Source organism: Puntigrus tetrazona, chromosome 10, assembly GCF_018831695.1.
Source record: "Puntigrus tetrazona isolate hp1 chromosome 10, ASM1883169v1, whole genome shotgun sequence".
Lineage (NCBI taxonomy): Eukaryota > Metazoa > Chordata > Actinopteri > Cypriniformes > Cyprinidae > Puntigrus > Puntigrus tetrazona.
Window position 1 is genome coordinate 14501647 of NC_056708.1, and position 26969 is coordinate 14528615.

The 26969-nt window shown below is 39.9% G+C and overlaps 1 protein-coding gene across 1 annotated transcript; it reads left to right on the plus strand.

The window, feature by feature from the left end:
* Positions 1 to 10346: 10346 nt before the first annotated feature.
* unm_sa1261 (un-named sa1261) lies at positions 10347 to 24972 on the plus strand. Its single transcript, XM_043251070.1, has 4 exons — positions 10347 to 10560; positions 16844 to 17068; positions 20782 to 20984; positions 21705 to 24972. Exons 2-4 carry the CDS (start codon positions 16897 to 16899, stop codon positions 22557 to 22559), a joined length of 1230 nt encoding a protein of 409 aa, XP_043107005.1. The 5' UTR covers positions 10347 to 10560; positions 16844 to 16896; the 3' UTR covers positions 22560 to 24972.
* The last annotated feature ends 1997 nt before the right edge of the window (positions 24973 to 26969 follow it).

Sequence of the window (26969 nt, forward strand, 5' to 3'; positions counted from 1 at the left end):
GCCGCACTGGCATTCCAGCACCAAACCTGTCAGCGGCAGATGGCCGGCATCGCTCCATTTTCGCAAATGTCAAGGCATTCAGACCAGTGTATTGAAGTCACATTTATTTAGTGCTTTATACAACACGCGTAATGTAGAACCTTTGCAGTAATAAGCTGATGTTGCAAAATTCATCAGTTATGAAACATTCACTTTCAGCTGTCGAGCAGCTCGGGTGAAGACAGTAGTGTCATTATTCAGCTCAATTTAGTTCAGTGTTAATTAATTTCAGTTCAATGACTGTGTCCCTGTTCACAGGTTACGAAACAAATCCAATTCAGCTATAAGCAGCTACAAACGGTGTCAATGTTCAGCTCAATTTAGATTTAAAACAAGAAAAGAGAAATTGTTTTGGGTAATTTATAAAGGAATAGTTCACCCAAACATGAAAATGTCTTCCTTACCCAGCGTCCTTTGCCAAACTAATATAACTTGCTTTCACCCATGAAACACAGAAGGCGCAGTGTTTATGCCAAGTCAAATCAAAACACGAAAATCCCGAACACTCTGAAAGATTTAAGCTATCCTATGAAATCGTTGCTGATCTAATCAGACTGCGCCGGATAAAGTGCGTAGATCCGCAAGATGTCTGTTAAAGATCTCTTGATCTGGAAAGCAACTGCTGTCTGCAAATGTTGCAGAACGCATGTCAGTTTTACATGAATTCTAAATCGTAAACATCCTCAAGACATTGAATAAACTTAACATCTAAAAGGAAACAGACTTATTGAGCAAACACTAAAATATATGTCTTGCAGATGTCAAATATATGTGTGCTATCAGGGGTGTGACATGGATCTAATAATCTTGGGTACGATATGACTATGATGATTGACTCGTAAGCGCATGTTACTATAAAAATCTGAATAAAAAATCATTGGTTTGCAGTAATGGTAAACAAAAAAGAGCATGATGAATCACATTTCAGCAGTAGAGTGGAGGCGGCAAAAGAGGAAGTTTTGTTCATTTCATAGTTTGCTTTCGTCGAATACTCTCCAAAATGGCGCTGTGTGACACGGAGGAGACAAACGGAAATATTAGTTGAATGAAGTGATTGGTTTGTTTTCTTTATGTACAAAAAGTATTTTTTGTCACTTCTTGACGTAAAAGGCAGATGGACTATTCTGACGATGTCTTCCGTACTTTTCTGGACCTTGACGGTGTTTGTTATTCGGCAGTCAGTGGACGGCCACAAAATTGTGTTTCAAAGACGAACGAAAATTAATAATTGAATTATCCACCAGTGTGGTTAAAAAAATTATCTTACGAAAATTAATATTATTTCAATAATTTACCGTAATAACAATCCTAGTTATTAAGATTTATTGGAAGGAAGTACGAGGGCAATGTCTTTTTGGCAGGAGCTGTTGCTATGGTGACTCGTAATAGCTGCCCTCCATTGATCTCCTACTCAGAGTTGATTGACCTAAACTCTGAGTTTTTGACTGCGTAAGTTGGTTGACCCTCCTTCGATCAAACTCGCCTACCTGTGATTTTCTAATGATCCTGAAGACATTGATTAGCACGCTCAGGTGTGTTTGATTAGGGCTTGACCTGATCTCATGGGTCTGACTTGAAGATCCCTGACCTACACGATACGAGGCAGATGGTTTTCAAGTGCACAGCAGAGCAAACCTCAAGAGAAGCATGTGCCAGAAAACACAACTTTAGCAAGAGTGCCTTTTAAAAAGTTGCTCACATTATATCAACATCCTCACTGATGTACACGTGGAAGAACAGACGGCTTATTTCTTTTGAACGGAGCACTTCACTCTGCATTTGTCGAATCCCGACAGCTCAAGTACAGCGTTTCTCTCCTCAGTTTGCCTTCAGTCTATACATATATTAGATCAGCTGTCATCAAATGGTAAAGCAAAATCTTGATTCAAAAGCTTGAGAAAAGGCCGCCGGTTTCCACCGAGCACCTTTTGATATCTGAATACAGATTTTGTAGTTTCTCCCCTCTCTTGACCTAGTTTGTGAGCTGTTTTGCTCGTCTCGGGTTGTTCTAGAGTTCTCAGCGTTTGGCGCGGAAGTCTCAGCTGCGTTTGATCAATGAAAGACAACGCTCCTGTCTATCACATCACGTGTGTCGTCTCTCAGCCAGCTCTCCACGAGGCGGTGCTCCAAGAAAAAAAAACACATGCCTGTGTCTTTTCAAACCTCCTGCGGCTTGCAGATGGGATTTAAATTAGAGGACGTCCAAGACCGTGGATCCATCCTGCATTTCCTCCGTTCGCAAGCAATGTTGAATCTGTGATTCTAAACTCACCGTTGTGTCTTTCCAAACTCACGCATGAATGTCTTTTACATACAGCGAGTGATTTGCACCGCAAATCCCGAACCAGTGAAGCTTTGCGTGAGGAAAAGCTCCAAATTGAAGTCATTATCGATTAATAAAATTTGCTTGCACTTGTTTCGGCACCAAGGACTCGGTGTCAGTGACACAAAGCGGCTCTGAGAGCCCAGACTGAGGGAAGATTATTGTGAATACAATCTGCTTTTAATCTCTTTCTTTTTTTTCACAAAAGCTGTCCAGCAGACTTTTTAATAAAGCACCGACTCAAGAAGTAGGACAATATTGAAAAAATAAAACCTCAGACAATAGAGACACTGTTGTATGCTTCGATGCCACCTCACATTTCTTCACATTTCATCAAAATGCGCGTTTTACCTCACCACCACTTATTTCGCAATCAAATAATTTGTGTTTTTGGCATGCGTGACATTGATGTACTCTGGAAGGGATATGTATGGCGCTATCTATACAGCATAGTTTTTCTCACACTGTACACCGATACTTACTATTTTTTTGGAGCTGTATCCCTTCTGGCCAAAACCGTGGCAGGGGGGCCGTTAGAGTGACAGCTGCTTCTGATGTTCCCTGAGATATTATTTATTTATTTATTTTTACATTTTAATGAAAGTCTGACAGTGTTAACCGGAAATGAGGACGCAGCTTTGAAACCTTATGAAACCCACGTGTCCTTGAAAAACGACCTTGCTTTGATATGCGATATTATTAAGTGTTGCTTTTGATAAAACTATCTTTTTCGTCGTCCATATTATGGAATATGAACGATTGAAGCCATCGCTGTGGACACACCGTCTTAGATGTGGTGAGAAGACATTAAGTCTCATACATTTTGATGTAATGATGCTAAAATTAAATTGAAGAGGAATAACTGTGTTAAATGCATTGTTATCAATTCGTTATAATTAAAAAATATTTTCATTTTCATACCTATTAGCAGTTACAATTGCTGGACACGTTTTGTCCCATGCCTCCATTATCAGTGAAATCACACACAAAATTATGGTGTTTTTTCACAGTACAGTTTTAAGGTAATTTTAGAGTGTTTTGGTTTTCCGTTCCCATTCACTTCCATTGTAATCTTGGACTTGCCTTGTATCTTCTTTTCTTTTCTAACATATTTCTATTTTTTAGCCATATTTCGTCCATCATAGCTGTCACCATTTATTCAGCCTCATACCATTCCCTAACCTTTTAAAAACAATTGTATGTGATTTCTGTGCAGTACTTGTGGATATAACCAGTTTAAGGAGCTTCAAAATAATGGTCACTACCCACCAGCATCAACAAGCTTGGTACCTTTTTTAAAAATGAAAGAAAGTCATATACACCTAGCATAGCTTTGCCGTAATTTTCATTTTTGGGTGAACTATTCCTTCATAAACTGAAATATGTGCTTCTTGAAATGCAAGTCGATGTATGTTTCTTTTTAATGAAATTTTCTATATAGCAGATGTGTGTTGTTGTTGTTGTTTTTAAGTAAAGACAGAAACCTCTCATATTTCATTTCCATTGGTTAACATCAATCATATGGTTTTGAGGGTGAAAAACTAATAGCGGAAGTTTAGTTTCGGGCTGAACTATCCCTTTAAGAACCCGAACAGTTTCAAGGTGAGAAGAAACATTTGCTGCAAATGAGAGCACGTACTTAATTAATATACAGCGATAGTTCAAATTAAGCTTTTTTTTTACGAAACGACGGGGTTTAAACGGCAACAGAGAGTACTTCTTCGCGAGGAGGCCTCTCTAAACCGAGGTGAGGACTTGCTGGCCGTGAAAGAGCGCTGGGCTCGGCACGTGAGACCGAATCTCGCACGCCGGTTCGTCTCCTGCCGCGCCAACCGAAGAACCCGGATGTCGAAGGACAGCCCCTCCCTTAAAGCGTCCTGTGTTGTCTGCGTATCCGGCACATGGCAGAAGCTTCAGGAGGAAGCGCTGCCAAACGCGAAGCGGCAAACGTGTTAACCTCTCCAGCTCACATGTGACAGCACTCGCCTCAGGAGCGCGTCTCTCTCTCTCTCTCTCTCTCTCTCTCTCTCTCGCCGACTGATTTCACGCTGGGGCTTTAAACAGCCCGTTTTACAATATCCTGTTTTATGTTATACACGAATAACGCTTTTGTCTGCTTTCTGTGAGTCACCCTCAGGAAGAAACGTTCGCGTCCTCGTGGCAGACTCACAACTAACAGGTTAAGCTACTTAGTCACACTATCTGATAGATTGGACTCGCTTTAGTTGCGAAGTACTGCAAATGTTGAAATAATTAATTGCATCGTTATGTTTTCCATCTGAACACCTTCCGGGTTGCATTGAACCGTTAGTTCACCTTTAGTTATTTGGTATTTCGAGAAACTGGCTACATGATATTTTAATAAATATATGTATATTTAAATTCGCTCCGTCAAACGTTTAATCACGATTAAGCGCAATTATTTTTTTTACATAAGATGTACAGTATATTAGTGCTGTCTAACGAATAATCGTGATTAATCGCATCCAATATAAAAGTTTTTGTTTACACGTGTATTTTTTAAATATATAAATACACACACGCGCATATATAAGAAAAAATATGTAGCGTTTATTAAATATATTTAAATATACAAATTATAAAGGTGCTGTCAAACGATTAATGGTGATTAATCGCATCCAAAACAAATGTTTTTGTTTACATATGTGTATTTTTATAATATATAAATACACACACGCGCATATATAAGAAAAAATATGTAGCATTTATACATTAAATATATTTATGTATTATCCAAATGATAAAACTGCTGTCAAACGATTAATGGTGATTAATCGCATCCAAAATAAAAGTTTTTGTTTACATAAATTATGTGTGTGTTGTGTACATTTATTAAGCATATATAAATTTGCACATCATATATATATTTACATGTATATATTTATATTCATATCATTGATAATGAATGCATTTAAAATAGAAACAAAAACATGGCTTATTGTTCTTAAATAAATGCTTCCATTTTGAATGCAACTAATGGCAAATTTAAATATATCTTAAATAGTCATCTTTTATATCCTACTGTTCCATTTAAAGAGATATGATTGAGAGTCACAAACATCCGAAGTCATTATAACTGAAAAAATATTCATTCTTGTTGACCAATAATCAACAAGAATGAATATTTGGTGGTCTGCCAATATCTATCGCACAGTAATGCCTTGTTTCTTCATTCCTGAAGTTCTTGAAAGTTAGCAACCTGTTCAAAATGAAATGCTGAAAAAAAAAAGGAAGACAAAACGGCACCATTTCCCGATCGTGACCCCTGTGCTCTACATGGGTGGAGTGTCACAATTGGCCATTACAGCTATCAGACGCTTGTTTTCAGGGGAAGTAGCTCTTTCACAGAGATTGCTCATTGTTCTCGGCTCCTGAGCGGTGAGAGTCGGCCCCAGAGGGAATCGCTGTAATTTGGGGACTGTTTTTTGAACCCGTCGGGGTCTTAGACGACGAGAACGTGTTTCTGTCTTGGATTCCGTTGTTGCTGGGCGCCACGTGGACAACAGAGCTCCAGCGGTACAGTCTGTCTGTCTGCCGCTGGCCAAAAACAGCCAACGTATCAGCCGTCTCAGAGTGCCCTTCCGCTTTCCGAACGCTCGTGTGCCAAACCGCCGTTACGCAACATTTATCTTTATCGGATCCATCACTGGCAGTGAGCGAGAGCCCGAGAGGCGGCCTTTTTTCGTGATCACCAGGAGAATATGCTTCACAGCGATGCAAAAGAGAGCAGAGAGGATCTGACAAGTAGCGAATTTTGCACTTGGCAAGTCGGCGACCGGGATTGCAGTCGTGAGTTAATGGGCATCGGGAGTGCAGGGCACTCCGGGGATTGGGTCTGACACCTCCGGTGACAGCGGCGCTCCGGGACGCTAGTCACTCACTACATTAATCATCATCGGTTTAACTGACAGTTAAAGCCACAAATCCATTCAGTGACTATTCTCGACTCTTGTAGAAAAGTTTTACCAGCTGAAGTGTGAAGTGTGTTGTTTCTTCGTCACCCTCAATTTTTAAAGTGGTTTTCACAGGAGAGGAACCTATTCGCTGTTTCTAGGACTATTGGTGGAAGTTCCCGCTTGTTGGCAGTATTTAGTTTTAGGAAACTATCTTAGCTACTTAGCAATCCTGCACTCAACAATTTACATAACTGTATAGATTTTTACACTTAACCCTCTGGCCCTCTTCGTTTAGAAGTCCAACTGTGAAAGTGGCATGTCTGTGTAATATATGTTTGGTCAATGATATTGTTTGATTATTATTTATGATTTAGGGTATATTATGCAATATAATATTAAAATTGTATAATTTTAATGAGGTATTTTCTCTAGAATTAATATATATAACTTTAATTAGTTTTGAAGGGACATTCGGACCATCTGGACACATTAAAAAAAAAACAGCTCTTGAAGGAAGGGACTAAGTGAACATTTTATTATTCTGAAGAACCTTTTTCTAATGAAAAGATTCCATGGACGTTATAGGTTTTTCGTGGAACCATTGATTACAGAAACATTGTTTTTCAAAATGTATGAACCTATAGATTAATACTTTTATTCAAAAAGGATTCATTAAAGTAATATTCAAAATAAATGCTGTTCTTTGAACTTTCAATTTATCAAAGCATCCTGGAAAAAAAAAAAGTATTAAGCCGTAAAAAATGTTTTTTAACATAAATAATAGTAAGAAATGTTTCTGGAGCAGCAAATCATTATATTAGAACGATTCTGAAGAATCATCTGACACTGAACACACTTCTTTCAAAAACCTACCGACCCCCAAACTTTTGAACAGTATACAAAAGAACTGAAGATAAACTAGGATGATTTCAAACAGGAATCGAGACAGAGAGAGCTGTCTGGCTTTGCGCGGACAATGCAGTATTGATTCTGAAGTGTTTCGAACAATACAATCCAGCACAGCGCTCACCTTGTGCTCCATGTGACTGCTAGACGCTGTGCACTTACCGACAAAAAAAAAGGCTTGGTCGTGCGTGAGAGCAAGGGGGGAAATTCGTGGCGCGACGCGTCATTGTTGTTAAGGCCAGTGACACGAGCATTTCACAGGTGACTTCACGGGAGACGTCTTCATCGCTCACAGCAGAATCTCCAAACCTACAATAGGTTTACGCTCACGAGCCTCGCTGCCATTTAAGCACGCTCCCAAGGTACGTCTGTGAACGTGTGTGTGTGTGTGTGTGTGTGTGTGTAAATGTGGCTCACCATGGCTGCAGACGTGACACAGGTGAGGTTACAGAGCCTTAGGGAGCTCATTAAAAGATTTCGAAGGAATTTTTTTTGCACTGTAAAGGACAGTGTATCGATAATACCAAAAAAGTCACTAATTACAGCCCAATCTGGGGGTTGGATGCAGATGCCTATCTTTGAAATGATGCTTTGTGTGTGTGTGTGTGTGTGTGTGTGTGTGTGTGTGTGCGCATTTTGTGACAAATCAGAACATGAATTTGCATAATGACTTAGTTATTACAAGGTTGAAGGTGACTTTTCAGGACATTGCTCCATTTCTCCAAATTCAAAACACTTATAAATCATACAGAGGGAGTTTTTGGGAAGGGAGTACAAATGCAGTTACATCTATTGGATGTCCGCGCATTTCACAAAAACTAATGTGTGTGTGTGTGTGTGTGTGTGTGTGTGTGTGTGTGTGTATTTAAACGAAACATACCAGATTGGAGCAGATAGTGAAGAGAAGCTCCTTCAATAAAAAGCATGTGTAGAGCTAGAATCTACACAAAGTAGAAGCTCAAGCATAAGATATTTGTCATTTTACATGCAATGTTTTACATATTTTTGTCATTTCCATTTGTGTCGTTTTACATTTTATTGTATTCTTATATTCTTTCTATCATTCTGAAATGAAGAACGAATAACCTGTCCTTTTGTCGGTTGGCTTCCTAGATTGAGCTCTATATCAAATAGCAAGTCACGTTAGAATTATGGGTTCAGTTAACCAAAGATGTCGTATATTCATTTATTATTACAAACAGTCCGAATGGATTATTAAGGCCTACACAAGTAGACGTGTAGTTATTAATACACCCTCAAAAACAACATGTGTGTGGTGTGTATCTGAGAGAATCACCAGAGAGCGGAAATCCGAACGCTGAACCAAACAATTCAGCGATGACTCACCCCGAACGCCTCTGATTGGTCACCGCATCCATAAGCCCAACAGAACCGTGCGTGATTGGTTACAATGCGGTTCGGTAACGACGGTCACAGGGTTCCAAGTTTTCATCCAAAGCATCTTGTGTCCTGTGTTCAAACAGTCAAACGCATGCAGATGTTTTAGGGTTTGGAACGTCATGGGGTTAAGTGATTGGTGACCGAATGTTCATTTCAGATTGGAGCAACCCTTTAACCTTATGTGGACTTTTCTGTGATGTCGTTTAAATAAATGAGGTCTGTGATTTTACGGAGGACTCCGAGTCCTGCATAATCTATTTAGTCGATGCTTGGACTATATTATTAGGCTCAACATAAGCCGCCTTTGCTCATAGTCCTCATCCCCTCATCTGAGCTATTCAGCACACACACACACACACACACACACACACACACACTGATCACAGAGTTAGGTACTTTCTGTACTTTCTGTGCAGGACGTAATTAAATGTTGTCAGATAAAACCCGATCTCTTTCATGGCCACTCTGCACAAAGCGACAATAACTAAGTTACTTGCATTCAATTTCCGACGCTGAAGTGTTTTCGACGCCTCCGGTGTCCTTACATGTCTTACGCTGCTTCACTGAGAAATCTTCCCAGCCTTGGATCGTTTTATTCGGTTTAATATCAGGCCACTGCAGAGTACGAAGGAGTTGATTGAGGCGCATTATAGCGATTAATCAGAGCAATTTGGCACGAGTTAAGCTGCTTTACATCCCTCACATAAGCAGAACGACAGGCCACATACTTGCGGTTTATATATAGTAAGCATTCTGTTATTATATACACATGTTACTGACGATAATTTTGTGTGGGCTTTACATTTAGGAGGTAGATTTCAATTTAATTCCTCGTTTGTTAGTCGCTTTGAAAAAAAAAACCATCTGCTAAAAAAACTGTAAATGAGTCATTAAATTATTAATATTTAGAGCATTTATATAAAACATTTTATTAAATGTTCATTTTATTTTGACACGTTTGCATCAAAGTACATTCATAAAGATCCCATTAGTGCTTGCTTAAAAAAAATGCTAATGAGGCTAGAATAATAATCTTGTTTTCCCTTTGACTTGAGATATTTTATACACCATTGGCAGATGTTTCTTGCTTCAAGTAAAAAAATAATAATAATAAATTTTGACTTTTATTTGTTTATTCATTCAGAAACAAGACTATAAGAAATATAAGACCAATAATAAGTCGCAGGTCTTCTCGAGTAAATATCTTAATTCCAGAATGATTAGATAAATGTGAAGCTACGCTAACGACCCATAGCTTCACATTTACCTTTGATTAATTTTATTTTAGTGGTTGCTGTCCCTGGTTGCTCGTTTTTATTGTATAACCCACAAATTCAGGACTGAGGAGACCAAACGTCTATCGCGAATAACTCACGGTTTTTAATAAGATAAGCATGGGAAGGCCTACTGAATCAAATGTATTTTCCTCACTTTTCCATTACCTGCTTCTCTAAACCTGCACCGTTATACCCAGGTTTTTCTTGACTTCGTGTTATTATGTGTCTGTTCCTCACGTCCCGCGTCTCTGAGCACCTCCTCGTGCAAGAAGAAATCTGTACGGAGACAGACCGCTCCGACATCAGCGATACAGCGCTTTCTTCTCTGATTGGTCGGTCTCATCAGCGGACCGGCACATCGCGGTGTCGTCCTGTTCTCTGATTTGTTGCGTTCCGCGGAGGGCGTGCGCATCGCTCCCTCGGTCTGCTCCCTGATTGGTGGACAATGCGGTGGGCGGGGACAGCGCTGTCACTACAGACATCCACAAGCGGCGGAGAGACAATAGGGCAACGGCGGTCGCTCTGTCAGACGCATCAGCGCGATGTGCACAAGAATCAATATCAGTGCATCGAGGCTTTAAGAAAATAGCAGAGAGGGCAGCAGAAAAAAAAAAAATTGCTCCCGATGTTCTAGTTGTTAACACTGACCACAACGGAATGACAGCGGGGGTCTGCGCATCATTTGCTCCTTAAAACGGTAAGAAACATCGCATTCAACACTAATATTATGTAGCCTATGTATTGATACGCAATGTCTTTTTCTTTTGCCATTGCGTATGCCTAATGAAACGAGGACTGCTCTATTAAAATTAACATTTGCATAGGCTACTGTTTAGATAATGCAAATGCCTCACTTCCATAATACCCTTCTTTGCTTCTAAGGCTTACATGTAGGTTGCATTTATTATACGTGTTATAACAACACGTTGTTTTGTTTATGCTGCGCAGTACATGCAAACAGACAACAGCATAAATTTTTTTTCAGCCTTCTTCATATTACTGACATAAAGGTCTCAATGCAGCTGAGCCCATCACTGTGTAATCTGCATAGGAAGCAATTCACCGAAGAACAATAGACTGCCAAAACACATCTTGAGCTGCTGTTAGGCGGGTATGACCCAGACTGAAGACATGTCACTCAGGCAGGCTGTCAGCTGCATATCAAAGGGAGACGCTTGTTTATGCGTTTATGCGTTCTTTTGATTTTGTACACACGGACAGCCATGCACATGGACACCCACATGCACGCTCACGCAAACCCCCGAAGGGCTGAAGTGTACATTCGGTGCACTCATTGAACTGAACGTCTTCACGCCGCTTTGGTAACGGGTATTGTCTGGACAGGATTTTGCAGGACAGATGACAGCGCGTTGGTACGCAAGCTCGCACATACATACGTGTGACAGAGAATTTCACATTTAGCTTTTGAGGTTTGACACCGACACAATGTGCGATGCAAAGCCTATACTTTTAAAAACTGATGCCGATGAACGCCCCAAAATACTCCCATCTAATGACACGAGTCCCTCACTAGGCGTGAGTATTCAGACACACAGCTCTGTCCTTTGTCTGAATTGGCCTTATTTGAATTCCAACATCTGATATCCAAAATTTCAGCAAATCTTTTTCGGAATGGCTCTGGAGCTAGGTTTAATGAGGTTAAAAACGAGGGCCGCATTTATTCGTCGTGTAGGGTCCTGTCATTTTGAAACGCCCGAAAATGACGTTGCAACATTTTGGTCAAGCAACCATGATCGGGGCAAGCCGCGGTGTTTGAAATAAGTACATGCATCAGACCTTTAGGAAAGACCTTTCATAGGGTTCGCTCGGAGCCATGCAAATATGTGCAGACGGTGCCCTTCGTAAACCATTTTGCTCCCACTATCTGACGCATTAGCCGATTAAATAATATAACATGCAAACGATGATAAGAGTTTGTTTAATAAAAAATGAATTGGTATCTACCAGGAGCTGAAAGTGGGTGTCACGTATCTGACTGGAGGCAGGTGGCTGGAGCGGCTGATCGGGGGTTGAAAAAGTCAAAGGCTGCGTTTTTTCCATTCCAACAAGCTGTTTTTCCATCGTTATTAATGTAAACACGCAACTAGATGGATGTGCATGACCAGCGCCCTCGCGTCGTTCGCGGTGTCAAATTTTTTGAATCTGTGTCAAGTAAAAAGTATTTGAGCTTTTACAAAATTACGTTTCCAAACCAGGCGTCTCACGTCTTTAAACACAAACTGCATCCCAGATAAGGCACTATGCACTATGTACACCAATGTAGTGTATGATTTTCATAAGAATATAAGTCTGATAGCCCATCCCCCTTCTCAATGACATTTTTTTGCATTTGAGTGTGTCATCTGGGTTTTTTAAACTGCAGTTTGTTCATGAGAAGATACCTTAAATAAAACCAGGAACATGCATAAAAAGTAAATATGGTGGATTTTGATTGCATGTTGACTTTAAGCTCGTGACCGGCCTTTGTCACCTGACCAGCGGGGATCGTTGTGCTTGCTGTGAAAGCAGCAGAGATGACTATGGGACCAAGCCTGGAGCACTCAGTGTCTCTGCTGATCTGTCTCCAAGCGTGAACACAAAATGCAGAGACTTGCCAAGCCCACTGCCTTTGATGTGCTTCATAGCGCTGTGAGCATTGCGTGCGTGTTTATGTGAGTGTGTGTGTGTGTGTGTACTCGGGACACAGAACCAACACAACCAGCAAACAGACCAGCACTAACAGGGCTTATGGGGCTTTTTTTCGAAAGTCTCCGAAAGCTCAGCACCGTCACGGAACACGGTAGAGCGTGCCATTGCAAAGCGTTGGACGAGAAGACGAACAACAAGACGGTTTATAAGAAATCGAAGGTGTACAATAGGATGTGAGTTCAAAGCCGCGGATTTAAAAGGATTGTTCATCCAGGTCATCCTCGCGGGGGTCAACGGGGTCTGATGCCGTCTGGACTCCCGTGCATGATAAAACATCTTCTATCGCGTTCCACGGACGTTTGAGGAACGGCATGAGGATGACAGGAATTTCGTTTTTGGGAGAACTATCCCTTTACGGATTGGAAAAATGAATAGTCTAAGATTCTCTGGCCGTACCAGATATTAATTTCCTCCGCGTTCCCGCTGCACGTGATTGGCGTTGTGATTAATGGTAGAGGGATTTGCGCAGGCTTATATATCTACCCTCCATACACTGATTACTCCATAACTCCAATGGCAATTTCAATCTTGTTTTGAACCCTGTCTCGTTCTGTTTTCAGCCCAAGATAAATCTTCTTCATTACGGAGACTGATGGCAAAAGGTTTTCAGAAAGCACACAAAGTCCTAACACCGTTTCAGTTTCCACCGGTGGTTTATCCGTCTGCTGCTTGATTTCCATGGGAACAGAGTAAATAAAATGCGCTCTCTTCCATGTTGACACGCAGAGCCTGTGCGCTGAGCGTTTGCTGTCAATATCTCTGCAGGTTTCTCATGTTCTGCTGTATGTTGGAGTGAAGGGGTAATGGCTTTTGCACCGCACAAATACAAACATTGGGATCACCCGCACCAGGGAGCGAACTAACCTTGTAAATAAGAGGCGTGCTTCTTTGTACTGAATGTGTACTTTTAGTGTGCTTCAATTTTTAAAAGCATATTTTTAAAATACTGGACTATCTTGAATCTGTTATTGAAATTAAACTATAAGACTATATTTTTAACGCACACTTAAAAGGGCATTCTGTAGTAAGGTCATGTTAAAAATTGTATTAAGCACATTCAAAGTACTTGACTTCAATTGTGCCTGTAGTGCGTTACTTAATATTATATTTAATTTCGACTCTGTCTTTACCGATTTGTAATCACAAATGCATACAATTTTTATTTTATTTTAATTGACCATAATTGTTTAAATGTCCGTTTTTAGCAGTACACTTTAACCATATTTCATAGACAATATAATTACACAAAGATGTACTTAAATGTGTCAAACTCCACTCTTAACTATTATTTCTGTAAAAAATACTTCTTGTATAATGCCTTTCAATATTACCGTACTCAAGTTTACACCACAATAACAAGCATTATATATAATATTTTAAATAAGCATTTTTGATATATGAACAACAAAGAGAAAATATATATTTTTTTACATTTTTCATTAATTAATTGAATTAATTGTGAGTGATGATTTTCTGTGAAAGAGTTGATGTCACAATAATAAGGTGTTATCATTAGTTGCCAGAAGGTTGCTATATGGTTACCAAGGCATCTGAGAATTCTGTGTGTGTATGTGTGTGTGTGTGTGTGTGTGTGTGTGTGTGTGTGTGTGTGTTGCTATGCAGTTATTCGGAGTGTTGCTAGGGGCCTAACTATAAAAAATCCCAACCCCAAAGCTCTATTCATCTTGGGTCTCTCTGTCGATTTAAGCCTATAGGATTTTTTTTCCTCAGCCATTTTATTGTCCAGCAGGAAGATCAATTTAGTAGCAGCAACAATTTGACCTTTCATTCATGTCAGAAATTATGCCTACAGGTTGTTCGAATCCCAAGTGATGCTTAACGTTGTACAGGAGTTTTCATACTTTCACTGGAAACATTTGTCAAAGGCAGCAGGCTGTAATTGTACCCTTTATATGCAACGTACGTAAATATTAAGCGCTAGCGCTCGCCTCTGAAGGAGTTAAATGGATATTTACAGTGCGGGTCTAAAGTGCGGTGGCCGCGAAAGCCCATACAGCATTGATTAAGCTGTTTGCAATGATTATTACCTTTAAATGGTTAAGCGCAGGAATTTGGCAGCTGCTCCATTTCTGGCAGCATTGCGTTTTTCTGTAGAAGCTGGAGGAGGAGAAATAAACAGTGAGCACAAAATGATAAGGAACAGGTCAACAAAGACTCAGCATATCGGTAACGGAGAACCGCATGAAGAAATATCTGGTACAACATTTGCTAAAGAGATGAGAAACTGTGTGGGCTGCTGTCTGTGTGTCCACCGGAAAGACTTGCAGCCGCTGTTTATTATACGGTTATTGGGCATATGCTGTTATATCTATCTAGTTGTTTTTGTTCAAATGTGAGCTGGGGCTCATGGGAGTTGTAGTTGTCATGAGTGTTTGTCTGAAGGGAGCAGCTGCCACTGAAGGCTTCATTTTGGGATGACTCCTAGAAGGTGTGCAACTCCTAGAAACGACTCTTCAGAAAGTGCTTAGCAACCGTATAGTGGATGCTTCCAAACTATATAGTTGACAAAAAAATATATATATATATATATATATATATATATATATAGCATGTTCAAATACACAGCTTTCAGAAAACAGTAAGCAAATGTAACCAAAAGACCCCATGGACTGTGAAGTGCACATTCATTGGACACTTTACTATCCCATGAGGCCACGGGAGAGGGTTTACGAATGCAAGTAAAGCGACAAAACTGATTCTGGTAGATCACATGACAGTAACAACGTGTTGTTTGCAATATGTAATATTTCATTCGTTCAGCCTATTTTCACACTAAATAGAACATATTGTTTTTTAACGGTTGCGAAGCAAGTTCAAATTCGGTTGGCGCTGAAAACTCAAAATGAAGTCGTTACAATTAATAGGTCTAACTTACAATTAGATGGTGATCACATCAAGTATTGTTACATTAGTTTTGTGCAGGGCGTTCAAAGTGTTTGATTAGTAGCCAAAAAAAAGCTTTTCGGCAGCTCTATACTCTGTCTCTCTCAAACACACACACACACACACACACACACACAGACATTTTCAAATTTCCACAGATGGTGTCACCGAACAGGAAGTGCTGTCATCCTGTCTCATTCAACACATTCTTCTCTATTAATGAGCACTGGCAGGCCTGAGGTGCCATCAGGACTGTAAATTCATTCAGAAATTTCATCAGACAGACTGTTATATTAGCAGAAATTCCATTGAGCATTCTCCGAGCAGGCCGTTATGAAATCTAACATCTCACGACATTCTAATTTTGCATTTCACAACGTTCATAAAGCCTTTTATACTGTATTCCCACATATGCTAAAACAGCAGATGTTCAGAAATAACAGTATGCAAAGCTAATGCTACTGCAAAACTGCACGTTTGCCAGTCCAAAAGCGCACAGTTTTTTAGGCTGATTTTTTTGCGATTTTAATAATGGACCAATAAATGTAATATAAAAGCTGTCGTTCAGACTTGTACTGCTTTGTCAATGAATAATGCACATTTATTGTACACCGTATAAAATGCAAGTTAATTTTGTTTACATCTTTCTTAGTAGTATTTTAATTATGCATAATTGCATGCAACTGACTCCAAAACCAAACTCCAACCCTTTAGCTAAGTAAATGCCATTATTTACTATCACTCACTTAATTGTATAATTACGTTGTAATTATACACTTTAAATATCATTCATGCTTGTAGCACAAATGCTATCAGACACTAATGAACTTTTGTAATGTTACTCTATCCTACTTTATCAGTGATGCTTCACTCTTACACTTCTCTTGTATTCAGCCATATAGTATATATTAAATCCATATAGGGCATGTTAGCCAAAAATTATGAAATGGTGTTACGCAACAGGCTAGCTTGCCCTCTAACACCTTGTGGAGAGGGTTTGGTGGTGCGGAAGTAAATAGTCCTATGGAACTATGTGATTTTAGCGTTACAAAGGGGATCGGTCAGGGTCTGCGCGCTCTGATCTTTTGTTCTGCTCAGTTCCTCTCATACGTTCTCATTTCGGATACAGCCTGTGATGTCGTGCACATGAAAAGGCCTCCACACAACAGAAAGAAGATCAGTGAACTGTAGGATGCACGAGGTTATGTAAGGACCGGTTTAGGAAGAGCTGCAATCTGTGTAACTTTGATGTCGTTGATAAAGTGCGTGTCCAATGCAATCGTGTTCCGAAGACCGAGGTGTGAAATTGATTATTGTCAAGTGTACTTTAACAGTCTATCCTTCTTTTCCAATTTCCTACCTTTTAGATTTCTAAATCAACGCTGTTGTCGTGGAAACTGGTCCCTCTGTCTCTGGAATAATGAGCTCCTCGCCGCACATGTCCCGTTCCTCCATTGACGTCCTGGAAGAGCTGCAGCTCATCACTGCTGAGAACCTGGAGAAGCTGGACTTTAACAAATACTATGAGGTCATTAGGGAGCTTGGCAAGGGCACCTACGGCAAGGTGGACCTGGTCATCCACAAGATCAGAGGTAGGTGGAAGGAGATGGACAGGATGGCTCGGCTTACAGGCTTTAGTTAGGAAGCAAGGCGAAAAAATTTTGACAGGAATGAAAACAAGGCTATGAGAGAAAGAAGTACAATGTAGGTGCCAGTTTGTTCACCACTTTGTTCCTCTCTATATAACTCTATATTATTTGGTGAGTACAACAAACAATTGGGATATGAAAGAGACCTCCTTTGTGGTTTTCTGCTCTGTGGGAAAAGTTCCCGTTCAAACTGACAAAGAATGTTTGTACACAAAAATGAAATCCACCTACACTTACAAACACACACGGGCACACATTTCTCTCCGTCCTGTGAAATCATGCATTATTTATCAGTCATCTGTCACATTTTCAAGATCCTGTAGATCAAACGATTACTGCGGCTCACAGCTATTATGTGCGCTTTCTCACTAGAGCTTTTGGAGTGAACACGAGTCCATCTGACATCGAAGTTTAGATCGTTTAAAGAGCAAAAATGGTTTCACGAACCCAAGTCTGCTGAACAGGTGGCCTGGCATGCAGTTTGTGTGATCTCCAGTACAGTTCAGCAGACTAATGTAGCGTTTTGGTGACAAATTCAATAACACGGGGAAACATCTTCCAAATTGCTGTAGCTTTAGTTCTAAATAGACTAAACAGACTAAACTTTCTATTTAGTATTATTAAAATGCGAAATATTAAACATTTTAATTAAAAAGCATTCGAAATTCAGAGTATTAAGGGTTTGCTAACACAACAAAACTCTAGTTCAAGAACCAAAAGTACATCACAAAGACCTGCAGGGGTAGAATGAATAGCCATACTATTACATTATGTGCTGATTTCCCATTAAAATGTAGCTGGTGAAGCTAGTCAACCAGCGCTATTGTGCTTGCTGGTTTAGCTAATCAAGAAAACCAGCAGCCTGTTCTGAAACACAACATACTGAATGATGGTGGCAATCGTAAAGGCATACCTTAAAACAGCCTTTTCAGCCTTTTTCAAGATGTCCACAAGTTCGGATCAAGACGTCAATGTTTACATTTCTTTTTAGACTCGTAGTGATGCTCTCCAGCCTATAAAGTGCCCCCTTGTTTGGCTTGTGCATCCTCCAGAATTCAAAGAGATGCAAAACACACCATCTGTCAGCATCCAAAATCCTCATCCATCTACACCTCATTTATTATTCACAGAAGTACTGGCCATACTAAGAGGATGGATGCTGCAGTGCACTGTGGGGGCAGTTCCAGGAATCCACAATCCTGCTGGCCTCAGCACAACTCGTGTGCTGTCATAACATTTACATTTCAGGATATCTGCTCTAATACCTGACAGTTATTGCATGTACTGTATATTATGGGATGCCCCCAGAGGAAGAGTGTGTTTACCAACTAGGATATCGCAAGTGGAGTAAATTGAATTTGTGTTTGCCGTTTTCCATTTGTATTTTGCTTTAAGCGCTCCTCCGATCTTGACGCTTTCATAATGTTTGTGGGAATAATCTGTAATTAAATACTGAAACCCAGAGGTCACAACCGCAGCAGATGTTTCAATCTATATTCCGGTGTTATAATAAAAGTTGACAAAATGAACTTTTGCGTTTAAAGCATATAGTTAGCCTCTTCCATAAAATATTGAACACGGATTCTAGCGCTCAGGGTCTTATATCGTTTCTATTCTCTATAAATGAGAATGACCTCTCTTTCTTTAATACTGCATTTCAAATGTGGGATACTCCTACGGCTGACTTGTGACCATTACAATGTTCTATTGCCTAGTGCTTGTGTAAAGAAACTAGATGTCTGTGCTATCGCTAACAGGGACATCTCCTAGCAACAAAACTGCAAGGGATAAACGATGCATTTGTTCAGCAGGTGTACTGTTATCAGCAGAAACTATCATTTGCCGTGTTTTACACACTTTCTCACACAAATGGCTATATTATCATGTAATGCAGGGACTTTGACTCATCGGTGCATTTCATTTGCTTAAAAGTGAATGTTTATCATTAACTGATGTCATACGCCTGCAACTTGGAGAAATGAGGGCTGTGGATTTCTGCATAATTTCCCTAGTTGAAAGTCTGAGTTAAAGTGGTGTTAAATTACATTTTCCACAAAGTGGTAAACTACTGATGATGTGTCAGACTGGTGTGAATATTGGGTTTTGGCTTTTCCTCTATTTCCTCTTTGCCGCCTATGGTGTGAATTATTAGTTTGAATATTGTTGGTTTTTTTCCCCAGGAGTGCAACTACAGGTCAGCTGACAATTTTAACATAGTCAAGGCTAGTTGTGTGCTAAATTGTTAGTATTTTTAGTAAACTAAAATTTCCAATTATAATTTATAAAGTCACGATTTACTAGCTTCTCATTAACTTAAAAATCCTTTGGCTATGTTAAAGAAGTACAATCCCTTGATATATAGGAAATATATCATTTTAATTGCATAGAGCACTACTCTGTAGTACATCATTATTCCAGAAAGAATGTATACATATGGAAAGTTGAGATTGCATTTATCTGTAAATGGTAGCGCTACAGTTCCCAATAAGGCTCCCGCTACTGCAGTCCCAGATTGCCTGTCATCTGCCTGAGCAGGTGCAACTGTCGGCTGTGCTTATACTGAAGGTCCTTTGTGAAGGCCTTTATCTTAGCTGCGCAGACAGCTTCTGCTATCTGTTGTGTTATGTAATGACAAAGTTGGGGGCGGGGGTTCCTCTTGCCATTTGACCTTCCTTTCAAGTGCTCAGCAGCTGCTAACCCACTGCAGCGTGTTATGCAAAAGACCTCAGTAGTGACTCTCATTCAAAATCTCTTCAAAAAGTCTTTTTGTTCTAGATGTTGACGAGACCATGTGAATGACAATCACAGTTTGTGTCATGTAGGGATGAGATACAAAAGATGACGCCTCAGTAATAGACTGGCACTCATTCAAAATATTGCACGACAGTCGAAACATTCTCTACTGATGGAAGTAATTTTAGGTGGACAATATTGGTCCTGGAGAGCCATTGTCCTGCTCCAACAATTATCAAACACACCTTAACCAGCTCATTAAGGTCCAATTTTAGACCTCAAGCTCCACTTTCATGCAACAATTGGACACCTTTCTGCAACTTTAGCAATCCTGAAGACCTTGATTAGCTTGTTCAGGTGTGTTTGATAAGGTTTGGAGTTAACTCGAAGTGGATATCTTGGTCAAGAATTGAGAACCCCTGGTCTTTAGGTTACTAGAAATCTACAGGCAGGTGAGTTTTTATCAAGGTTGGAGCAGAAATCTCTAGGACCAGCACTGACCACTTATGCAATGAAAGTTTTACTAAAAGGAAAAAGTGCTGGTGGGACTGATGGTGGTACATAATACAATGAGTTTACTCTTCATTTTCAGCTTGTTTAGCTAGAAGCAGCTGCATATTTTCATGGCCTAATACTTGCTAAAAGGCAGAATTAAACAACAGAAAATAGATTTATGCTATTGCTTCGGGATTTCACAAACCTTTCAAACTTGCTTTAGTTAATTTATTAGTCAAAAAGAGCTGTTCCCTTGTAAATTGGTTTCCCACATTAATACATGACCTGACATTGTTTCAACATGACATTTAAAAGAGCACGTTCAGATCTTGCAAGTAGGCCATTAGCTCTTTTCTAGCACCAGAATGATCAGGAATGCATTAAAAGTCAAGCAATGTTAACCTCTACCTCTGTCTTTTTCCATCCAGGCACGAAAATGGCCTTGAAATTCTTGCGGAAGAAAACAACTAAGCTGAAGAGTTTCCTACGCGAGTACTGCATCTCTCTTTACCTGTCACCCTGTCCTTTTATCATCAACATGTATGGCATTGCCTTCGAAACTGATGAATACTACATCTTCGCTCAAGAGTATGCACTAGCAGGCGATCTGTTTGACATCATTCCTCCGCAGGTGAGACTCAAATCAATATGTAATATATATTTTAAATATATTCATATTATGCTACTTGCACACATGCTTTCACAGTCCTAAAAGAAAGCATTAAAATTTTTCTGTTCTAAACTGAATACTAGGTTCCAACACTTAATTCTAGTTTTATATTTGAATGTAAGTTGTGGTGTAGTCTAAAACTCACTATTGTGAGTTTCTCGTTGATCGCAAGGGTGTTGCTACAGTGTGGCGACATTTCTGCAGCAATGATATTATGTACCTTAATGCACGTTTCATGGCAGTTTCAAAGTGTCCAGGGAGTGTCACTAAGACACATGCCCGATACATGTATTTATTGTGGCCCCTATGGTATTCTGTGTGCATGCTACAGTAGGTGGTTGATTTAATATCTTAGACAAACCTTATCTGGTTCCTGAAACTCTCCAGTACTGTCCCACTGTTTCCACACCGCAGGCACACCTCTCCTTAAATCCGTTCAGTTCAGTGAGTGCCTGAGAGGAGCAGCTTATTCACTTCAGGATATGCACAGTGTTCATCTCACAGAAACAACTGAGGACTTTATGTTCCCTGAAAACTAGAGAAAGTCTTCATTTTATGGTGATCAGGTTTTCTGTTGCGGGGGCTCATTACGCTTCAGATTTGGCTGTCTGTGTGAATTATGATATAACCGCATGGTATCTCGTCGTAGCGTCTAATTCCGTATTCTCCCTGTGTGCGTAGGTTGGACTGCCGGAGAACGTTGCCAAGCGGTGTGTGCACCAGGTGGCGATTGCTCTGGATTACCTGCACTGCAAGAAGCTGGTGCATCGTGACATAAAACCGGAGAACGTCCTGATCTTTGACAAGGAGTGCCGGAAGGTGAAACTGTCAGACTTTGGCATGACTCGCTGCGCTGGCTCTCCGGTGAAGAGGGTGAGCGGAACCATCCCGTACACGGCTCCGGAGCTGTGCGACCCCGGCCGACAAGAGGGCCTCTGTGTAGACTACAGCACCGACGTGTGGGCTTTCGGAGTGCTTCTGTTCTGCATGCTCACTGGGAATTTCCCCTGGGAGAAAGCCCTCCCGACGGACGCCTTCTACGAGGAGTTTGTGCGCTGGCAGCACCGGCGGAGGCGAACCAGCGCGGTGCCTTCGCAGTGGCGCCGCTTCACTGACGAGGCGCTCCGCATGTTCCGGTGCCTGCTGGCCATTGAGCAGGACCGCCGCTGCTCTGTCAAAGAGGTCTTCAACTACTTCAACCACTGCTGGATGCTCGACACGGAGAACGGCAACACCACCCACGTCCCGAGCGGGAACAGCAACAACGGTGCGGTGATGAATGGCCGTCAGGCTGAGCTTAGCTCTTCGTCCTCTGAAGAGGATGAGTTGGTGGACCGTTTGAAGCAGCAGAGCTTGTCACCTGTGTGCGGAGTAGCTAAAGGAGGCATCGTCATGGAGCCAGTGACGGCGCACTACTCCTCTACGTCCACGAACAGCCCTGCTTCCTCCACTGGCGGCTATGAGCGCGTCTCTCGTGATAACAACGGCAACAGTGGTCGAATCTTAGTCACAACGCCGATTGAAATATGCGTGTAGACAGGTCACTGGCATTGACCGACCTTGCACATATACTTGGGATGACTAGATGACAATGAGGACTCAAGTTCTCGCGAAGACAACGCGGCAAAGGAAACGTTGGTAGCTGACGCACTAATGCTCAGCGTCCCAAGAAGAGCTGACAGCTTGAAACTCTTCCTGATGACGAGTATCTCTGAGGGAATCTGTAAGAGTTTGCAGATTGTGTCTCAACCACGTTTTCCACGTATAATCAGACCAAAACGCAAGCAACTTTAGAAGAATAGAAAAAAACTACAATTTTTTTTTTTCCGGAAATATGAAGCAATATGTTGTTTTTTTAGTGCAAAAGTGATGAAAAAGATTTTAATGACTTTGATTTGGAACATAAGGAACGAAAAAAAAAAAAAAACAGCAAAAACATTTCATGTGGAGACTTACGTGGTTTCTGAAGCACAGTAGGAACTGTGTTGGTATTGTTTCGTGCTTGTGCATCCCTGTGGTCAGTGGATATGACTTTGGAAGCTTATTGGTTACTTTAAGTGTGTTGTATTATTCATTTTGGTCTTGACCTTTTTGTTATTTATTTAATATTGTAGCATTACAATGTTAAAATTATAATTTGCTGAGAATCTGCACTGTCAAATCTCGGTTTGCTCACTATTAAACCAAAACTGGCAAGAAAAGATCACTTGATATCGGAAGACTGTTAGAGAGGTTTGAATTGTAGATCGAAAGCTCTTTTCCTTGATTAACATACATGCAATCCACAGCGAGTAATTCCTTTCTGTCTAGGAGTGCGATACTTGGTCCTTCTTTCATTTAGAAACATAAAATGAAGAATAGTTTAGAAACGATGGCTACCAAAAACACACATCAAAAACCACACAGCCACTGTAAAGTAAAGCCCGACATTATGTACTTTACAATATTTCCTTTTTTTTTTCATTCTTCTGAGCATTACGGATGGAGACCTGATAGCACACGTATATCACTGAGACGTCTTTTTCATTTTCTCTAGATGTCAGTTTCGGACTCTCTTAGAAAAGAAACTATTGGATGTTAGAATGAATTTTAGTCAGTGTTTTTGCAGTGTTATGACATTAAGATTTTTATATATGAATTTGCGTTAATCAGACGTTTGAAGAGAAAACGTGATGCTTAAAAGAGCATGTTATGCTTTCCAAATTTGCAATGTTCTTTTTTAATAGATGTCTTGTTGATGGACATGTGCTTACTGAGTGAAGTTTAAGGATTTCTCAGGTATACCATTCACTGTGTAACATTAAAGTCAACATGAAGTCAAAATGTACCCTATTTACTTTCCTAATATATATTCCCAGTCTTTCTGTGCACTTACCAGTGTGCATTATTCAAAACATAAAGCGTTTTCTTCCAAAATCGCCCCTTTCAAACCTTCCCCTTAACCACTTGTCAGTTACACTTTTCAAAATAGATTTCAGCCTACCGCCTCCTTTAAACCTGTATCCTGTTTTACATTAAAATGTCAAATGATGGTTATTAATAGTAAAATCATTCGTGAAACGGTTTCAAATAACATTTCTTGTCTTTAACACCTAATTTGTTACTTGATGCGTAGGAAGGATCTGTTAAATGAAAATGTCGTTTTTATGTTTCATGACTAATGGGGCATTGATGTCTAAAAAAAATGCTGCTTTGGTCCAAAAAATGAAGGTCCAGTTATAAGATCTTTAATTTGGACCATTAATTACAAATAAAAAATGTTACCAGCTGCTAAACCTGGTATACTTTTGTGGTTAAAATGCCAATAAAGTGGAACGTACCCCGTTCCACAAAAAAAGTCTTGCGCAATTTTAAAAAAGGTTTTCATTGTTTTTATTTAATATTTATACATTTTATTATGGCATATGTTCAATTTCATACTCTTGTTTGAAGAAAGGTAGCAACTGAAGTTAATTTGTTGGAACTGTTTTGATCTTGTGTCGTTAAAATGCAAAAATGAAAGTGTCGACAATGGGCATTTGCATGGGTATAACAGAAAACCAATGTAAGGGGATGGTATCTACTTTTTAGAATTGTGACAATTATTGTGTAGTAATATTTTAAATTAGCACAAGTTTGCATAACTTAATAAAAAATTCAGTGGAGTCAAAAAGGACAATGTGAAAGGACGAAATGGAAAGGAACAACGTGGAACTTATATGGCCAGCCAACGTTTATGAAGGAAACTACAAAACATATTGACATGCTCACAGACAATATCCATGAAGAAGCCGAAAGACATTTTAACCCTGCAAAATGTATGAAGAAAACAAGTCAAATGTGAATTTGTTTTGTTAAAAGGAGAAAAGCAAAAACAGACATTTCAACGTGTTGTGTTTTCCAGAAATATTTGCATGAATCAACATTGCTCTGGAGAAACATTGTAGAAATAAACACTAAAAGTACTGAACGATGAGGCTTTTGTGTCTTTTCTGAAGCAATGTTCCAACTGGTTTTCACATCGTCATATACGCTCGAATGCAATATACTTTTAAAATTAATCCGACTATACTATATAAATTCTGATATTTGAGGGCATTTCACTCTTTTTACCAGTGAAAAATGCGTCTACTGCAAAAGTACACTGTTTTAATTTATTTTAAAACATGGTATTTAAATTAATGCAATTGTTGATTTCTATAGACCAATGCTCGAAAATATTAAACATGGTTAGTTTTCTTTTTTCACACAAAAACCCATTATACATCCCTATCGCTATATAAATAAAACTGATTGTTTGATTGACTCATACTATTTTGCTTGATGGTTAAGTTTAGGGCCGGGCTTATATACGTTCCTTCGTAAGAATTCCTACGAATTTGCCACCTTGCAAATTACTTGAATGAATTCGTTCAAAATGAGATTGTACGAATTTGTACAAATTGGCCACCTTGTCAAATGTGTACGAAGGTCTGGTCCTTTATAAGAACTTCTATGAATTTGTCAATTTATAAAATACTCAAATACGTTTTACAAATCGTATGAATTCGTAAGAAAGTGAGGTTGTACGAATTAGACACCTTGTAAAACGTAGTTGTCAGGATGCAATCTTTGAAAGTGAGTAGTAGGCATAACAATACAGGTACAACCATAGATAGGTACAACATTCATCAGAATTATTTTCAAACGCCCTACAATGTGATAACGGCATTTGAAAGATCTACTTTGGGATAGCATCTTCAAAAAGTTCTGTTTTTCGCTATCTCGGTGTGTAGACAAAAGGTGAAAACATAGAGAAACAAAACGTATCTGGATGGATATTAAACCAAAATATGTATTAAAAAGGGATTAAGAGTTGTTGAAGACCAGGGCAAGTGCCGTCCAGTTCTCTCACACAAATTAAAGTGACAGAAGTGAGCTGACTCATTATGGGATGCTAATGAGAAACAAAGAGGCGATGTGAGAAAGAGCCCTAGAGGACTGTGTGTGTTGATCTGTGCTTGGTGGCTTAGTTTAACCCTAAAAACAAACATGAATAGGAATAAAATGTAATGATAGTATCTTATTTGCTGGAAAGGCTCGCCTAAAGCACCAGCTCTGGTATTTTTGCCATCTGGACGGCTCAGACTGCAAGACAGAAGCAGGAAGACAAAACAACAGCTATGCTGTACATTTTGTTCACACGATTCATGCCGGATAAGAAGAGAACGTATCAAACTCCCACCTTATTACCATCCCTCTCCTTTCACGCCCCAGAGCCAAACGCGGTTTCGCAAGATGATATCGCTAAAATCGCAACCCTGTGGTGCTTTTTTGGACATCTAGAGAGGTGACTCAGTGGCTGTTCTTGCACAAGGAGGATTTATATGGATATGAATAGGAGATCATGTTTACTGTCGTCCATCTAGCAGTGGGAGGTAGTCAAACGCAGCCTGGTACAGACAGAAAGAACAGCTTGATCTATATTCATCTGATTGGATTTTAATGCTTAAAGCTCAAAGCAGGAACTCCAAGATCTCGATGTCAGCTCGCAATAAGGCTGAATTCCAGTGCAGTTTGCTGTTGGCCAGAGCTATTCATCAGACAGTGATGTAAACTATTTATGTGCGGCGGCATATGGCTTTTAAAGTGATTCACACCGAACACATGGCGGAGCATGCTGATTTGTGTGAGCATCTGAGCATAATCAAAAGACCTTTTGCTGCACATTAGAGGAGCTAGCTAAACCGAGCATCATCAGTACTATTAAATGAATTCTGATTATTATCATACATGTTTGTGGAGAATCTAGAGCACATCACTGAGATTTGTGACACTAACAGTTTTTACGAACAGTTGTATACTAAGCTCCACTCCACTCAAAATATCAGAACCTAGTTTCTGTTTCCCGTTGCCCTGGAAACACGAAACTTCCTTCCCTTGTGGAAAAGAAGTATGCTTAAGTGCACTGAATGTGGCGAGTTTTCC

Coding starts and splice junctions, on each gene's coding strand:
- unm_sa1261 (XM_043251070.1), top strand. CDS start 16,897: ATGAGCTCCTCGCCGCACATGTCCCGTTCCTCCATTGACGTCCTGGAA. Junction 17,069..20,781: donor GGTCATCCACAAGATCAGAG/GTAGGTGGAAGG, acceptor TTTTCCATCCAG/GCACGAAAATGGCCTTGAAA. Junction 20,985..21,704: donor TTGACATCATTCCTCCGCAG/GTGAGACTCAAA, acceptor CTGTGTGCGTAG/GTTGGACTGCCGGAGAACGT.